The 16,009-nt window shown below is 54.0% G+C and overlaps 1 protein-coding gene across 4 annotated transcripts in view; it reads right to left on the bottom strand.

The window, feature by feature from the left end:
* Positions 1 to 7,022: 7,022 nt before the first annotated feature.
* Positions 7,023 to 16,009, bottom strand: part of UBE2H (ubiquitin conjugating enzyme E2 H) — a 69,540-nt gene continuing 60,553 nt past the window's right edge. For 3 of the 4 annotated variants that reach the window (XM_019543814.1, XM_019543815.1, XM_019543817.1), the window contains one exon: positions 10,375 to 11,495. In XM_019543814.1, coding sequence (XP_019399359.1) covers positions 11,371 to 11,495 — 125 coding nt within the window. In that variant the 3' untranslated portion in view covers positions 10,375 to 11,370. Of the gene's footprint in view, positions 9,098 to 10,374; positions 11,496 to 16,009 lie in introns of those variants that run through there. The other variant, XR_002102628.1, reaches the window with a different exon arrangement.

Here is a 16,009-nt window from a genome sequence, read left to right as displayed (position 1 = left end):
TCGGCGCCCGGGGGTCCGAGCCCGGGCCAGCAGCCTCCCCAGGCCTCGCCAGGCGCTCGGAGGCCAGGCTGCGGGATGCCATGCCGCGGGCCCGGCCCTCGGCTGGGACGAGGCGAGTCCGGCCCCAGCCGAACAGAGACGCCGTCCCTCGCTCGAGTCCCCTCGAGGTCCCAGAGTTGGCCTGCGAATGCCCTGGCTAAGGTCTCCGGGTCCATGCAGCCCCCAGCTGCCGGTCCCTGCCCCGCTTCTTCTCTCTCGTTGCCCACCCGTGGCGTTCACCGTGCTGGTGCCAGCGGGCCCTCCCCTCCCCTCCCCGGTCCCACGGCTTCAGCGACCGTCTTCACGCCCGCGCCTCCCTGCCCCGGCCCGAGCCCTGGCCCGTCTCGCCTCGGTCCGACTCACGAAAGGCGCTTTTTCATTTCCCAGCCTGTGGCCGCCTGCTCTGCGGGTGCAGCCGGACTCGACGCCGCTTCGCCCCCGACCCCGGGTGAATCAACGCTTTGGGTAAAAATAGCCAGAGTAGCTAAACATCAAGGCCCGCGAGCGGGAGAGCCTGCCGTCTGCGAACACGTCGCTCGCCGCGCGTCACCGGCCCCCCGCCACGCGTGGGACACGTGCCCGTAGCGGCGCTGGTCACGACGCCCGGGATCCGGGTCCCCGCAGGGCAGGCGCCATCGGGGGGTGCTCACGGGCGCCGAGCAGGGGCCGGCCGAGCACGGGGGCGATCAGACCTCCTGCCCCTTCCCAGAGTTCGGGCTCCCTTCGGCCTGCTTTCCCCCCGGGCACATCCTCGGAGGGCCTCCCTGAGCCGCTCCCCGGGGACCCGCGTCTCTCCGGGGCTGGGTGGGAGTCCGAAGTCCGCCTGAGCGGACGCCCCAAGCAGCTCTGGCCCCCAAATGGGCCGACGGCACGGGCACCAGGAGGAGCTCGCCCGCGCGACGCCCGCTCCAGCCGGGCTCCGGGGGGAAGGCGGCTTTCCCGCGACGTGGAAAGCCACCGCCGGCATCAGCTCCTCGTGCTAGGTTCCCGGGGCTGCTGCGCCGTCTTCCGGCCCTCGGCTCCTGCCGTCCGGGCTCTCTGCGCTGGTGCGCTGGGCCTGCCTCGCGCTTTCGGCTCTCGCGCTTGCCCTCTGACCCCTGACTCCCGCCGGGCCCCCCCACCCGCCTGCCCCCGGCTCGCTGAGCGGCCTCGGCCTCGGCCGGCTCGCAGACGCTCACAAAGGAGCGGGCCGAAGACGTACGAAGAGGAGAGGAGAAGAGGGGGGAGACGAGGCTTTCCCGTCGCCCACGCCCTGGCTCCTGGTGCAGCGAGGTCCGCGGCGGGGGAAACGGGTCAGCGGGATGGAGGCAACCCTTTCCCAGCAGACTCGCCGCCCGCTACCAGCGTCGGGGCGAGCGGGGCCGCGGGTGGGGAGGCGTTACGAAAAAGCTTTCGGTCGGCGGCAGGTTTCTTTGGGAGTCGATCCCGCGACGGCCCAGAGGCGAGCAGGCAGGAAGGAGGCTTAGGGCAGGGGCTTGACCTAGACAAAGAAAGCAGGTTGCAAACGGAGGGCGCCCCGGGCGGCTGTCGCGGAGGACCCCTTCGCCGTCGGGGCGCGCGGCCGAGCCCCACGGACCCGCGCAGGCTGCGAACGCAGCAGGCGGCAGAATGAGGGGCCGGAGGGGCCGTCGGACGACTGGGCGCATCGAGGTGCCCACCAGGCCGGGGAGACGCGGCCAGGGCAGGCTCTGGGGGCGGCCGGCGCTGCAGCATCCTTGAAGCCGGAGGGATGCGAGCAGCCCCCAGGAAGCTGGTGGGGACAGTGCGGGGCCTTGAAGACCCTCATTGACCCTCCAAGCGTCCAGCCAGGCCACGGATGTGGATGTACGCGCTCCCAGCTGCACGCGCCGGGGCAGCGGCACTGAGTGGTTAGACTGGAGGCCAGGTAGCCCCTGGGGTCGGTTACCCCAAACAGGATCAGGTCCAAGGGGTCTTTGCACCGAACAAGCTCTCGGCACCAGCAGCCTGGCAGTGACCCCACTCTCCCCCTCCCCCCTCCCCCCGCGCTGCAGCAAAACGCCTGGCCCCGGGCTTGGCGCTCAGCCTCCATCCCCAGAACATCATGCATTAGTAATGGCCACCGATCGGGCTCGGGCTGACGGCGTTTTTTCCGGCGGGGAGAAACAATGGGGCTGTAACTAGAGCCGGACCGAACAGAGCAGGCTCGGGTGTCTCGGGCCCTCTCGGTTTCCCGTGTGGGGGCCGTGATCCGAGAGTCGCTTACCCCCCCCAGCAGGTATCGGGATGTAGCTCGTGGGATGGGGTCAGCCCCACGGCGCAGGGCGATGGGTAGCAGCCGAGAGCCCGGCTGTAGCCAAAGCAGGGGAGGCTGGAGGCAAGCAGCCGGCGATGGGGGGGATTTATTAGCTGCATCACCAGAGTCTGGCCTGCGTGGGGAGGGACTGGGCATACTGGACCCCCGCAAGGGGCTCTCCAGGTAGCAAGGTCCTTTGGCGTGCGGCAGGCTGGGGCACCTCTGTCTTGACAGCGGGCTCGGGGACGATTCGTGAAACCCGGGACCACTGCCGTGGCTCGGGGGCGCTCCCTGCTCCCCGACGGCAGGCCCCGGGCGCTCCCTGCTTGGGGCCCTGGGTCCGTCCAGGGGCGCCTGCCGCCGGCCTGGCCCAGCCGGGGTGCCCTGGCCTCGCCTTGCTAAGCCGCTGAGCCGGCTGCTCTCCCCCCGCTGCCCGCGAGGCATGGGTCCAGCCCGCCCTGCTGCTGCAAGCTGCCGGCTGTCTTTCCTGGGGGGCTCTGGGCGGCTGGGCTGGGCGGCACGTGGAGACCCAGCCAGGACGGCCATCCCGGGGCTGGGGCTGGCTCTGCAGCCCGGGAGGGGTGGTCACCGGGGTACCGCAGGGGAGAAAGCAGGGGGACCCGCTGACACTAAATGCTCCGGCACGAGCAAGGGGCGGGAAGGCAGGGACCCCCCGAGCCAGGTCGCCCCTCGCTGCCTCCCCCCGGGGCGCGCTCTCCTTGGGCAGCGGGGCCACGCATCCCCTTCGGCTCCTGGCTCCTCTGGCCTCCCAGGGGCCACGCCAGCGGCCGTGTCTGCACCCCACTTCCACCCCGGGCGCCGGGCAGCGGAGCAGGGAGGCGCAGCGAGCCCCGTTGCCTCCGGCCCCCGGCCCGAGGGGCAGGAGGAGAGACGGGGCCACATCGCACGGCCACGTCGGGGCTCGGCGCCAGGCTGGCGCGGCCCAGGGCGCGCAGGAGGCAGAGCAGGAGGTCCACCTGCTGGACAAGCTGAAAAGGGCCAAGGCAAAGCATGGTCTGTGCCTCAGTTTCCCTCAAACCAGGGGCTCACCCAGCCTCAGCTCAGTCCCAGCCAAGGCCACGGGTGCGTATAGAGGGGTCAGGGCTGGTGCCTAGATCTGCTCGGCCCCCTTGATGCTTTGCAGGGACCCAGGGGCCTAAAACGGGCCTCTCCATCCCTGCCGGTGCCCCTGCGGAGCACAGCAAAGGGAGAGGGTGCCTTGCCCTGCTGCGGCCTCGGTGCCCCGGCAAGGGGCAGGGGAGCAACCCCGGTACAGCCCAGGTCCAGAGCTAACTGGAAGGGCTCTGGCGGAGGGAAACCCACCCCCGTCCTCTGAAAACAGCAGCTAGCTCCTAACTGGCAGCTTCTGCACCCTCCTGCTTGCCAGGGACCCCTAGCCAGCAGCGAAGCAGGGCACGGAGGAGCTCCCGCGTGCCAGCCGCGTCCCACAGAGCCAGCCGGGCGCTCCTGCCCTGCATCAAAGTCACCCCGAGGGCATGGGGGCACCTGGGCGTGGGGGCGCTGCCAGGCACGGTGGCCGGTAGATGGCTCTCGCGTGACGCTGAGCACAAGTGACTTTACCCTCGCGTTGCAAATCAAGGGGCCGTACAGGGGACCCACTGCATGCAGGGACACGGCTCTTTTCCACCAGGAGGGAGTGGGCTGCAAGTCGGGTCCGTCGGCGGAGAGCAGCGGGAGCCGTCCAGCAAGCCGGGCGTGCAAGGAGCTGGACGCCTTCTAGGGCACAGGCTCCTGCCCACCCGAGTCCTGCGGCAGTGGGTAGTCTCCCACTTTGTAAAGCAGAAATCGGCACCCAAGGACTCCTGCTTCGCAGGAGTGGCGTCTGGATTCCCCCTCCGCACATGCAGCCCCGCGGGGAGAGGGCCTGGGAGCACAGCGGGCTCCACGTCGATGCCAGCTCTCTGCCCGCGGCTGGGCAGCAGCAGAGAGACGCCCCAGGGTCTGCCCCGCGGAGCTGGTGGCAGGACGGTAGAGCGGTCCCCTAGCGCCGAGGCGTGTCCTCCATCCTTCTTGTAGGCTACGGGGGCTCAACCCTGGGCCTGTAGGCCAGGTCCAACCCACGGCACCATTTCATCTCCCTGCAGGTCTGAAATATTCGGCGGTGGGGGAGTGGTGGCACCGCTCTCCTCGCTGCCGAGTTTCCGGAGCCGCAGGGAGCCCTCGGTCCCAAGTGCCAGACCAGGCGTGCAGGGCGACACGGGGCCCGATCCCAGCATGCAGGGGCCAGCCAAGGGTGCATCGGACGCCGAGGCTGGAGACTGTCCCCGGCCCCTCTCCCAACTTCCCCCGGGTGACGCAGTGCATCGCACGCAGGGGACTCGGCCACCGTGCTCGCCGGTCCCCCGGCTCCCTGTGGCCTGGATTGCTGCACCCCGCAGCAGGCTTGTGCCGGCAATAAAGGTATCACACCAGAAACCTGTCCAGTGCCGCTTTCGATGGTAGCACTGCAGTGCATCTCAGCCCCCGGGGAACCGCTGTGCAGCTGCACTCCCCTGGGTCCACCCCTGGCCCCAAGACCCATTTCCTCCCACCTCATTTGGAGAGCAGCCCATTCTTCTGCAGACAAATACCCTACAAAATCCCTCTTTTTTTGGATCCAGAACAAGCAAGGGGGTTTTAATTTCAGGCTTGAAAAAGAAGAGAACGTGACGGTGTCAGGCAGCTAATCCCCTGGGGTCAGTGGGACGAGGCCAGCTCGGGGTGATTGAGCCCAGGACATTAGAGACCGCCAAGATAACTGCTCCCATCATGGTTACCTGCAAGGATTTGCCTTGGTGGAATATGTATTTGTTAGTTAAAAGGCATTTGCCTGCCAAGGTCCTGGAACGAGGAAGCTGCAGCGATCATTGGAAGCGCCTGTCTCCCCAGTCTAACAGCGTAACTGGGAATAGGGGACACGCAGGCGGCAGGGGCTCGTCTTCTGCACCAGGAATTGGTTCTGGGACCTGCCCCTTCCCCCTTCGTCCTTTCCACAAGAGGCGGTCCATGTCTCCAGTGCAAGGCAGCTTGACGGTCCAGCTCAGGGGGAAACCTCCACAAAACCCCTGACCAAGCCCCGACTTGGCCACCGCCCCACCAGCCGCAACTAGGAAGGACTCGTAATTTTTGAAAGGGGCTCCCGTAAGGGTAAGGGGATGACCGCAGAGGAGACGCTACCCCCAGTCCCAGCCAAGGCAGGCACAGGTCTCCATTATGCACATCGTTCCTTCTGCACGGTCCACCGGCTCAGATTGAATCGGCCCACTCGCTCCTAGCACCGGAGTTTGCGACAGGGCGCTGCCTTCATGAAAAACGCAGAGAAGCGCCAAGGTCGGGTATTTATTTTAAAGCTAAAAGCTGTTTCACTTGCTGAGCGAGCTGCTGTAATCCCTGGCTGCTGCTAATTGTGCAGCTGCACCGGCAGCTGAGTGGAGACTGTTTCTTTGCTTAAAGTTTCCGAGAAGTTTTCTTCCGGGGGGAAAAAAATTATATATAAATATATATGCATAGATTTCCAACTGCTTCTGTCCACTTAAAAGCAGCGCATGGCACGGGCCAGGACAGTGGCGGCATAAAGCTGATGCATGTTTTATTTGCAAGTCCGTGCTTGTAGCCAGTGGCCTTGCAAACCTTTTTTACTGTCTGCCCACAAATCACTTCCCTGGGGCGGCCTCTGCCTCCTACTCTTAGCAATGTCCTCGGCCCAGGCCTGGCCAAATTCAACTGCAAAGCAGCACGGTGCCGGATTTTACCTCCCATCCCTCCCCATTTTGTGAAGTCTGGTGCTTGGCCTGATCTAAGTGCCGCACGCCCAATTGCTGCCTCTATGGGCTCGGCTGGCACTTCTCCGGCCAGGATGCTGCCCCAGCAGCCAAACCGCCCAACTCAGGGCTTTGGTTCACAAATTCTCTTCTTCAGCACGTTAAAGCGTGGAGGGAATCTGGCAAATGGCACCATCTAGTGTTGGCTAGAGGCGAGATCCCTAGTCCCCCTTGGAAAACACCAGCTCTTCGTTTTCACACTTTTTCCACAAAAAAAACATACTAGTGCAATTCCTCTGCTGCAAAGAGCTCAAAGCCTGCACCTAGGCAGGACTGTGATACTATTGATCCCTTTTGGAGATCTCCGGGCTTATCTTGTGAGTCACACTTAGGCACCCTCACGCTTCAGGGCTCGTACTGTGCAGCACCCTTACGAGCATCTCCCCGCACCCCGGCTGAGTCACCAAACTAGGCTTATTTTTGTTACTGGCCAATTTTGAAGCCAGTCGGAGTCTGCCAATCCTCTCATTGCCAGAGTATAACCCCAGGTATTTTCAAGCCAGCCCGATTAACTGGCAGCTAAGAAACCTGCTGACTCCTAGCACTCCGGTTCAAACGCCATAGGAGAGATTGGATGTGCTTTCACTAAGTTACCTTAGCAAGGTTGTTTTTCTCCTATAAAGTGGTGGTGAATGGACAGCAGTATCTAGTCTTCCAACCACTCCTTGCATCTTGGGAGCGCCGAAGATAGGAACAGGAGCCGTAAACCGAGCACCTCTTCAAGAATTAGCCCAAATTAATAGGCTGCAGCTTGTCAAGCGAGGACCAGGATTTCACGCAGGGTTAGAGGAGTGATGCACTACAGAGCTTCGGCGGGCGGTGGAGGAACGGCAGCAGTGTCCCTGGGCTGTTAAACGCTCCCCAAGGGAATGGGACTTTGCCCCCAGCAAGCAGCAAGGCAAGCAGAGCAAGGTATATACATATTTTATTTAAAAAAAGTTTACAGTTCTTTAATTATACACAACTATTTGAGAAAAGTTATAGAAGAGGCATTTGTCATGGTGACAGGCATGCCCACTACATCATCACAATGCAAGAAAAAGGGGAGGAGGGGGTTGGAAAAAAAAGAATAAGAAAAAAAAGAAAAGAAAAGAAAAGAACGAACCCAAAAAGCTTAGACTCCAAATGGAGGGCTTAACACCCTGGATCTCTTCAAGTATCACACAATATGTACCAAATACAGTCAGTAAAATAATGGCCATTTCTCATGCCACACGCACACCTGCTAAAGTGCCAGCAGAACTCAAGATGGGCAAAAAGGAAGCAAAAAAATAGATAAGATAGATAGTTATATAAAAACGGGGGGGAAAAATAAGAAACCAGCAACCCCTCCCAACCCCAGTGCCCCCTGCATGATGTGAAACAGCTCTGACAACGTGGTGGGGTCTTTGCTAATCAGAGCTAGCACTGACGCATCAAAATGCTGCGATGCATCTACCTGCAAAGCAGAAGCCAGGGCAAGCCAAGTGCAGCACAGCTTCCAGCATTTCTCATCCATGCCGCGGAAGGAGGGAGGGAGAGAAAGGCAGGGCACGGAGCTCCGTTCTCTCCACCTTGCATGTGGGGCGAAGGTGGGTCGTGCGAGGTGGCACACGAACCGCACAGTTGCTTCCGTTCCCTTCAACCTACTTGGCCAACTGGGACATCTGAAGCACAAGGAGCCGCACGCGACTCGCCGCTTTCCTGATCGCGAGCACGCGTTACCGGACAAGAAAAGCAGAGCTGGGGAAACGCTCCCAATCTGCATCCAGGATTCACTCTGTAAAAAAGATGCACTTCCTCCAATATTCCCTCCTCCCGCAGTGTAGAGTTGTCACAATGGAAGGTCTAGTGAAAAAAAAATGCAATACCCAGAAGCCTCCAGATGAGCTAAAACCCATTTCTGATGAAGGTTTAAAGATAAGCCTTGCTGGCAAACGTATGGACCTTCTCAAGGCGGGAGCACGAGATCTGTTGATCAATGGCAGCTTTGATATTTTGTACAGAGGAGAAGACACACCAAGGTGATAAGCTACTGGATCTAAAGCCAAAGGAGCCAGATCCCCAAATGGCTGCAGCAGGTGACTTAGAAACTTCCATACTTGGAGGTTCATCCAGACTACGAGGATACGTATCAAACATGGCTGTGCTGGAGCAGGCCTAGCGAGTCCCATCCAGCTGACACTTTGAAGTCGAGTGATCAGAACAGGGGCGGGGGCGCAGAAAGTGGCAGTGGTGCTTGGAGACGTCTGCTAGCATTTCTAAAGGAACCAAACTTAAAAAGAACAAAAAGGGGCACCCGGTTTCAAAGCAGTTCCATGTTTCCCTCGAAGACTAGGTGGGAGCAGTTGTATTTACAGGCTGTTCTGGCTTGAAGAAGGGGAAGGAGGTCAAAAGAACGGTGCTCACAGGAGACGGGTGGAATGAGGCTACAAGCAGCTGTTCCCATCTGGGGAAAAAATAAGTCAAATCCATTTGAGTTTATCCTCTAAATCGGCATTTCACATGAGACAGGATCCTTGCAAACGATAGCTTACTGCAGGCTTCCTTCCCTACTGCCATCACCGCAAGGGGGAAGGGATCCAGCACAAAACAGGTGAACCTTCAACATCTGGCAGGCAAGGCTACAAACTCCACCATTCTCCTCACTTAAGTGTCCGAGGAAAAGCGCTGCAGTTGAAGCACACAGTTCCAGATCTAGACCCGCAAGTGTCTGCGTGTATAAAAGAAGGTACAGGGGAAATCGGAGCGGCTTGGACAACAGAACCACCGTGCACCTTCCAACAGAGAGATCAGGGCAGTAAGGCGTGTGCCTGCTCTCCCGGGAGCCTGCCTTAGACAGCGGCAGCTCTCATGGCAATTCCTTTGGATGCTTAGGACTGGACACCTGCTTCTACTGAAAAAACGGGCTTCTTGAAAGGAGGGAGTGCGCGCAAGTGCTCTATGTGAAAAACCCGGCTAGCCAATAGAGCCGGGGGTTGGGGAGAGGGAGGGACATAGTTACCTGGAAAAAAAATGGAGGGAATTAGAACACTATGTTTATACAATATTGAAAAAATACAAACTTTTATTGTTTTGTTGTTTTTTTTGTTTTTTTTTTTTTAAAACTGATATCACCACCCAGCACTTTTGTCTACCCCTAAATAGCACCTACAGTTAAAGTTATAGCTCAAGCAAACTGCTAGTCCAGCAGGTAAGCAAGTTAAACAGTGCCAGCAAAAAACTCTGCCCCTCCCTCCCCAAAGAAATGAGAAAACAGCGTGCTAGATAAGAGTTAACGTACACCATTACATGTTAAATAGTTTACTACTACCCCCTTCCAACAAGCCACAAATGCTAGATAGAGAACTTCAGCACAGTAACTAACCACAGCCCTACATTACTGCTTTTTTTTTTTAAAAGAAAAAAAAGCAGAGGGAAATAAAAAAACAACCCCTTTTGCTTCATGCCCGTAATGAACATAAAATAAGTAAAATCTTTGTAGGTTATTTTTTTTTATTAAGGAAAATAATCATGCTAAAGCAAAATTGTACTTTATAGTTTTCCAAAAAAAAACTGATTGTGCTTTATGAATTAAAAAAAAAATAGGATTGTATCTTCCAACCTCATTGACACAATTCAGGGGCATTTCTAAAAGGGAAAAAACACTTGTGATGAAATGGAAAATGTCTTTTTTTCTTCATTTTTTTTTGTTTTTTACCGAGTCCAGTCTGACATGCAAATTCAGTTCGATGGTCTCTCAGGATGGCTTGAATTCCATGCAGTCCTGCAGGTTGTCCCAAAAGTTAAAGTAACTGGTTGTCCAAACCCCTCAGAAAACCCTACAAATACAGCAAATAACATCCCGGTTTTAAAAATCCATCTTAGTTGGCATTTCAAATGCGCCATTTTCCAAATTCAAGTATACTGGCACCCCATGTAGGCAAGTTACTGTATTCATGTTTTCTTAGCATTAAAACTAAAAATGAACAAACAAAAAAAACCAAAACCAAAATTTTAGCATGTTGAAATATCAGGAAAAAAAAAAATCTTCATCCAGAAAAGTCTTTGGGGAGGGGGAAAAAAAAAAGATTTGCATGTTTCCCCAAAATTGTCTTTTAAATTTAAAAAAAAAAAATTTAAAATTTTCCTAGATCATTTTCCTTTGTTCAACTCTGGAGAGTTTGGTCTGTTGTACACTCACAAGCAGATGGCTATCAAGCTGCTGCAGAAGGGGGAAAAAGGAAACCAAGAATGAGAGTGCCGATGGATTCGTGGACTACAGCCAGTGGACCAATCTTCATGGATCTGAAGCTCTCAGCAAGGCTAATCCATCTGGTCAGAAAACACTTTCAGGAGACGGAGATTTTTTTTTTTTTTGTGAGGTCTTTAGCCATACTTCAAGCCGGCGAAAAGAAACCCCAGCAAGCTTGAAGCCATTAAATGGCAGCTGTTTCCAAACTATGACAAAGCAAGGGTTTGACTTGGTGTGTGCTCCAGGTATATTAAAGCACTGTTCACATACCATTGTGGGGGGGGTCCCCCAAAAAGGGAACATCTCATAATCCAGACCAAGAAAGTGAATAGATGTCCACATGAAGGCTTTCAAAAGTAAAAAAAAACCCCAAAAAACTAAACAGACCAGTGGTTGTAGGTCCCTATACTTCAGAGAGCAGGAGTCCACATATAAAAACATACTTAAAATCCAAGTCAAAAAAGTGTTTAAGTTTCAATGCTCCGATTAGCTCGTGCATCTTTTTTAAACATGACTCCACATAAAATATGATCAGCCACGTTGCCTGAAGGAGCACCTTTTATTTCACCATCTTATCTCCACATCCTGACATTATCCCCCAGGTTCTTACTTTGAGAAAGCGCTGTGCTGCATCAGCATCCAAGGTGGTGTCTTTGGAAACACTGATAAAAAGGAGGAAAAAAACCAAAAAACAACAACAACAACAAAAAAAATCTTTACTAACTCCCTACCTACCAGAGCAGCTGTTTTTAGTTGACAGTTCAGTAGCACACAAGTGGACTTGGCCAAATGGAATTATGAATGCATGCATTCGGGCTGCATATTGCTACCAAAATGGAATGTGGGAATATGCTATGCACCTTGGGTTTGAGAAATGACCAAGAAATCAAGATCTAAAGGGTGATATATATATATCAATGCTATTATTCATAAAAACCTTGTTTAGTAATAAAAAAAATTGCTTTGTTTAAATATGAATATTATAGTCTGCTTCTCATGGTTAGGAAATAATAGTCTCTCTGAAAAGCAGGTCGCTTCTTCTACTACAACTCCATATCCTGCGCTTCGTCTTCCGAGAAGTCAGACATGGAGCTCTCTGATGAGCTGTCCCCGGTGGCTTCTTCCTGTTCTTTTAGTGCTTCTTCTGTTGCATATTTCTGAATGTATTCTGTATATGGGGAGAGGAGGGAAAGAAAAAGAGAGAGGATATAAATCAGCATATATTGAAGATCTAAAGCTTGGCTGGCTGTAGAATTAATTTACCGGTTGGGGTAGTGGCAGATGCATAAGACACACAGATTACAAAAGTTAACATAGGTCCTGCCATGCCGCCTCGGATCAATTGTGAATCTAGTCTGGCACTCCATCTGATAGTAGCCAGCAGTGAAGACTGCAAAGGGATGCACGAGATTTTTGATAATGGATAAAAAACCCGAGGCACGTGGGTGGATAGGATGCCCGCATTACAGAGTCCCGGACTTGGAGCTGGAGAGACCAGGCAGTTCGTTTCCCAGCCGCGTACACGTGCTCACATAAAAAGCCTCTTTATGAAGAACCCATTTATCACAGGAATAGCAACTAAATTAGGGACTGACATGATGATCAAAAGGAGAAAAACCACCAAGAAGTCAGCAAAAAATAAATAAATCAGTCACGAAACTGGAGATAAGAGCTGCAGTTTGTGGCAGGAAAGAGGTAGGAGAGGAGAAGCAGTGCAGACAGTGTTGTGGCTGACACGATCATGGGTTTCCTGGAAGAGCAGAAAGAGGGCAGGATGCCTCTTTTTTTGGCCTACAGAAAAAAAAAATACAGCAGTTTTTCTGTTCAAAGAACTCAGAAAGACCCTGACTACGAATTTCGTTTCTAAAGCCGTGGCACCTGGGTGGAGACTTGCTGCTCTCGTTCCTACAGGGACGCCCAGCCGCTGGGCACGGGATGCAGTGCCGAACATGCGGCTGCCAACATGAAGGGAGAACCCCAAATACTCTTCTCCAAAGATGAAGATCCCTAAATTATGAGATTAGAGAAGCTGATGGTACTGGCACAGCTTCTAGAGAAGGAAAGAAGGATGAACAGGTGAGGGGGGCAGGAAAAATAGGAATAATGGATCAAATGCCATTGGTTCCAACCAAAAGCAAGAGAACCGCTCATTAAAATGCCTCCCCTTGATCCCTTGAGACAAACCCCTGGCACTGCATGCTCTGCTATCAGACAACAGTGGACTGACTAGTAAGGAGGAACTGCAGAAGGCTCTCCACAGGCAACTCGCAGCCCCCAACCTCCAGACATTTAACACCCAAGAGTCATGAACAGACACAAGCTCAGCTGCTGTAGTGGTTCCTGGCTCCCAGAAGGAAGTGACAAGACCCGCACTATTAACGGGCAGGCGAGGTTCTTTAGTTGGTCTAATAAAAGATATTTCACATCTACCCAAAAAGTTGCAAAGAACAATTTTTCCAAGCTTTCAGGCACAAACACCCTTCTTCAGGCATAGTGAGGCCAGCAGTGTCTCCCCATGTTTGAAAAGGGTGCCCAAAAACTCATGGAGAATCATTTTTCCCAACTATTTGGCTGGTTTAATAAAAGGTATCACATTTATCCAAAGAACGCTGTCTGCCTGTGTCCTTAGAACAACACGGCTACAATACCAGCCCTGAAACTATTAATGGGTACCTAGACCGGCCCCTGGAATAGCAGCCAGCAACAGAAAACTGGTCAGACTGGATTCCAGCAGGCATGCACACTCCTTCTGTGCCAGCCGTGGCTCAGGCTATTTCCATACAGACCACACTGCAATGATCCAGCCTCCGAAGGAGGCACGGAGCGGAGTTAGTCACCTTACCACAAGTGCGGATGACAAGAGGCTTTTGGTGTTTTCCACCCAAGATCCCAGGAAAAAGGGCAGTCCCTAATTTTGCAGGCACTGGAGAGAATGGAGAGGACTTCAAATATGTGCCTGCAGGCCAGCATTCAAAAGTTCAAGTCAACCCCTCCAGCCTGGGAGCCTCTCTGTTTTCAGTGGGGAAGGACCTTCAAGCCAGCTGGCTGCCCCTTCCTCTACCTGGGGCTGAGAGGGCAGATGCACCACATCCTCCAGGTGACCAGGGTAGGAAGACTCAGCGATCCAGGTCTGGTCCCTCCCAAGCTGGGGTTGAGGCACATCAGCAAAAGAGCGCTCTGGAGTGAAAGTATTTCAGCTACTCTTTAGGCAGCTTTGAAGAGAGAAGGATACCCTAGGAGGCAAGACAAGGTGCTGGGAAGAACCAGAGGAAGGAAGTGACAGCCTCGCCTTTACACTTAACACACAAAGCCCCAGTTAGGAGGTGTGAATGTATTCTAACTCCAGTCAGAAAGTGCCAGCCAAAAAGAGCTTAAAATGCTGTGCGAGTTTATTTAAATTTCTACTGGCAGGGGAGGAAGGAGGCAGGCAGGACAAGCCCTGGGTGACCCCTCTCCCTTTTCAAGAGCCCAGACCGCTGCTTTTTGACTGGCAATTCCTGGTTACGTGGCACATCAGGAGGCAGACGTGCATACAAAGTTGCAGGGCATCGCTTTTAATGCCAGGTACTAAGAGGGAGAACAAAGCAACTCTTTAGGTGGTGCCAACAACGTTGCCCCTTAAACGTTGCCAGAGCTTAAAACCAATGACGCCCGATTCTCCCCCCCCGCCTTCAAACAACTAGAGCCAGCGCAGAGCTGCATGTAGTCCACTCCATGCTGTCACACAGCTCATTTATAGCTATCTGGGAGTGGGTAAGGATATAAGGCTGCAAGCAGCCACGGTTTATGGCACAGAGGACAGAATTAGGCCACTGGATGCACTTACTGCTGAACAGCATGGGCCCTCAGCATTTAAAAGCACTTCAGCTTCCCCTTCCAGCCAGTTGAGTCAACTCCCATGAAAGCCTAAGCCAGTGTCTGACAACACAATTGGCTTCCCTTGTATAGCTTAATATGTATTATTCACCCTGCTTGCTCTGCTGTGGCTGGGAGGAGGACTGCTGCAGTCAGCTTCAGGAGAGCTGCTAAATAAAGCATTACAGCCTGCTCTGTAACACTAGCAGCTGTGGAAGGCTTTCAAGGCCTCTGCACCCAATGTGAAGAGATTCAGACCATCAGGCCCCCCACATTTTATTTGTGATGCACTTTCCAAGAGGGGATTCATCTAAGGAAGGGCATGGGTCACTGAATCTGGTTGGGGAACAGAACCAGATGTTCCAGAAAGGCGGCTTTCTGCTGTGTTTCCAGACCAGCTAGGGGCCCTCCCTGTGGGCAAGGCTGCCACTGTGTTGGGTACTAGACAAAATTGTAGACCATCTCCTCCCAAAGAGCCTAACTACCTAGACATACAAGCAGCTTGCCTCAATCAATCAATAAATGGAGGCAGGGTATTTACTTCCCATCAACTGCTTTATAGCAACTACCCAGATTCATGCTTTTGCCTTGCGGAAAGTGGAAGCGAAGCCCTGGTAGGTTAGTTTGCAACATAAGAGGGCTAAAGCTACCATAGGTTAGTTTGCCCTTACCCTGGGGTAAGCGTGTGCACATGGGCAGTTACTGTGGAGTACATGACACGAGGTGAAGCTCTACCCCTTTGCATGCCATAATCAACAGCCCATGTCCATACTCCATAAGGCAACCGACGGGTACAAACCAGAGACAAGGAAACAAGTGAGGCACGTCAGCGCAGCATCTAAAGGCCAGTTGGGCTTCAGTGGGCACTGCAGCAAAAAAGGTGAAGGAGGGATTTGGAAGTGAATACTGCAGTGGTTTGCAGAGACGTATAAGGACCTCATCATGAGCATGGGGAGAAGCAGGTTTCATAGAAGCTAAGGGCAGACAAGGCTGTCGCAAAGCATGACTGAGGGCAGCTGACAAGTCACGGAGAAGCATGGGTGCTGTGCTGAGCTTTGGCAAGGGCATTACAGATTTAAACAAGAGCAGCGTTAGTGGTGCCTAACAGGCAGATCCCGGAGAGGAGAGGGTCTGGGGTGGAAGGGGACTCCAGACAGATGGTAAACACGATCTGTGTGCTCAGAGGAAAGCACCAATGGGCAACACTCGGACAGACAAGTCGCGTTTGCTCTTGGACACGGCTGGTGATGCTGCACGCTGAGTAGCTGCAGCAGGAGAAAGGAAGGGAGGGTGTGAGCACTGAAACAAGTGGGGAAGCAGCAGCTGGGGCTGTGGGGGTGAGTCAATGACGCTGGAAAAGTAAAAGTGAGAGTTGTTCAGTTAGATGACAGTAGAGCTGCAGGATGAGAAAATGCAGCTATAGTGAAAGAAAGCAGCCTGCTCAAGGATTTCTGCCCGTGAACTGGGAGAGGAGCAGAAGTAATAGATGGTTGGGGCAGACAGATTACAGCCACATGCGAGTCAAGACAGGAACAACTGCGTGTGGTTATCCTCGATTGTCTGCTTTGCTTAGAAGCTGAGCTCCCACTAAAAATGGAGATCACCAATTAAGTCTCTCTGGCAGCCAGCAGCAAAGGGATTGCAGCCTTGTTCAAGTCTAGAAACTCCAAAATGATCGTGCCCTAGAAACCCTCTTAATGTTAGTTCTGTGAACCCATTTGTGCCTATCTACCAGTAGTCTACAACCCACAAATAATTACTGTAGCAGTCTCAAGTGGAGCAGAACCACAGTAGATAAAAAACAAATAATCAGTGATTTAAAAAAAA

Source organism: Crocodylus porosus, unplaced genomic scaffold (genome assembly GCF_001723895.1).
Source record: "Crocodylus porosus isolate Cpor-Errol unplaced genomic scaffold, CroPor_comp1, whole genome shotgun sequence".
In the NCBI taxonomy this organism is placed as follows: Eukaryota; Metazoa; Chordata; order Crocodylia; family Crocodylidae; genus Crocodylus; species Crocodylus porosus.
This window is presented reverse-complemented; position numbering and strand designations above follow the sequence as displayed.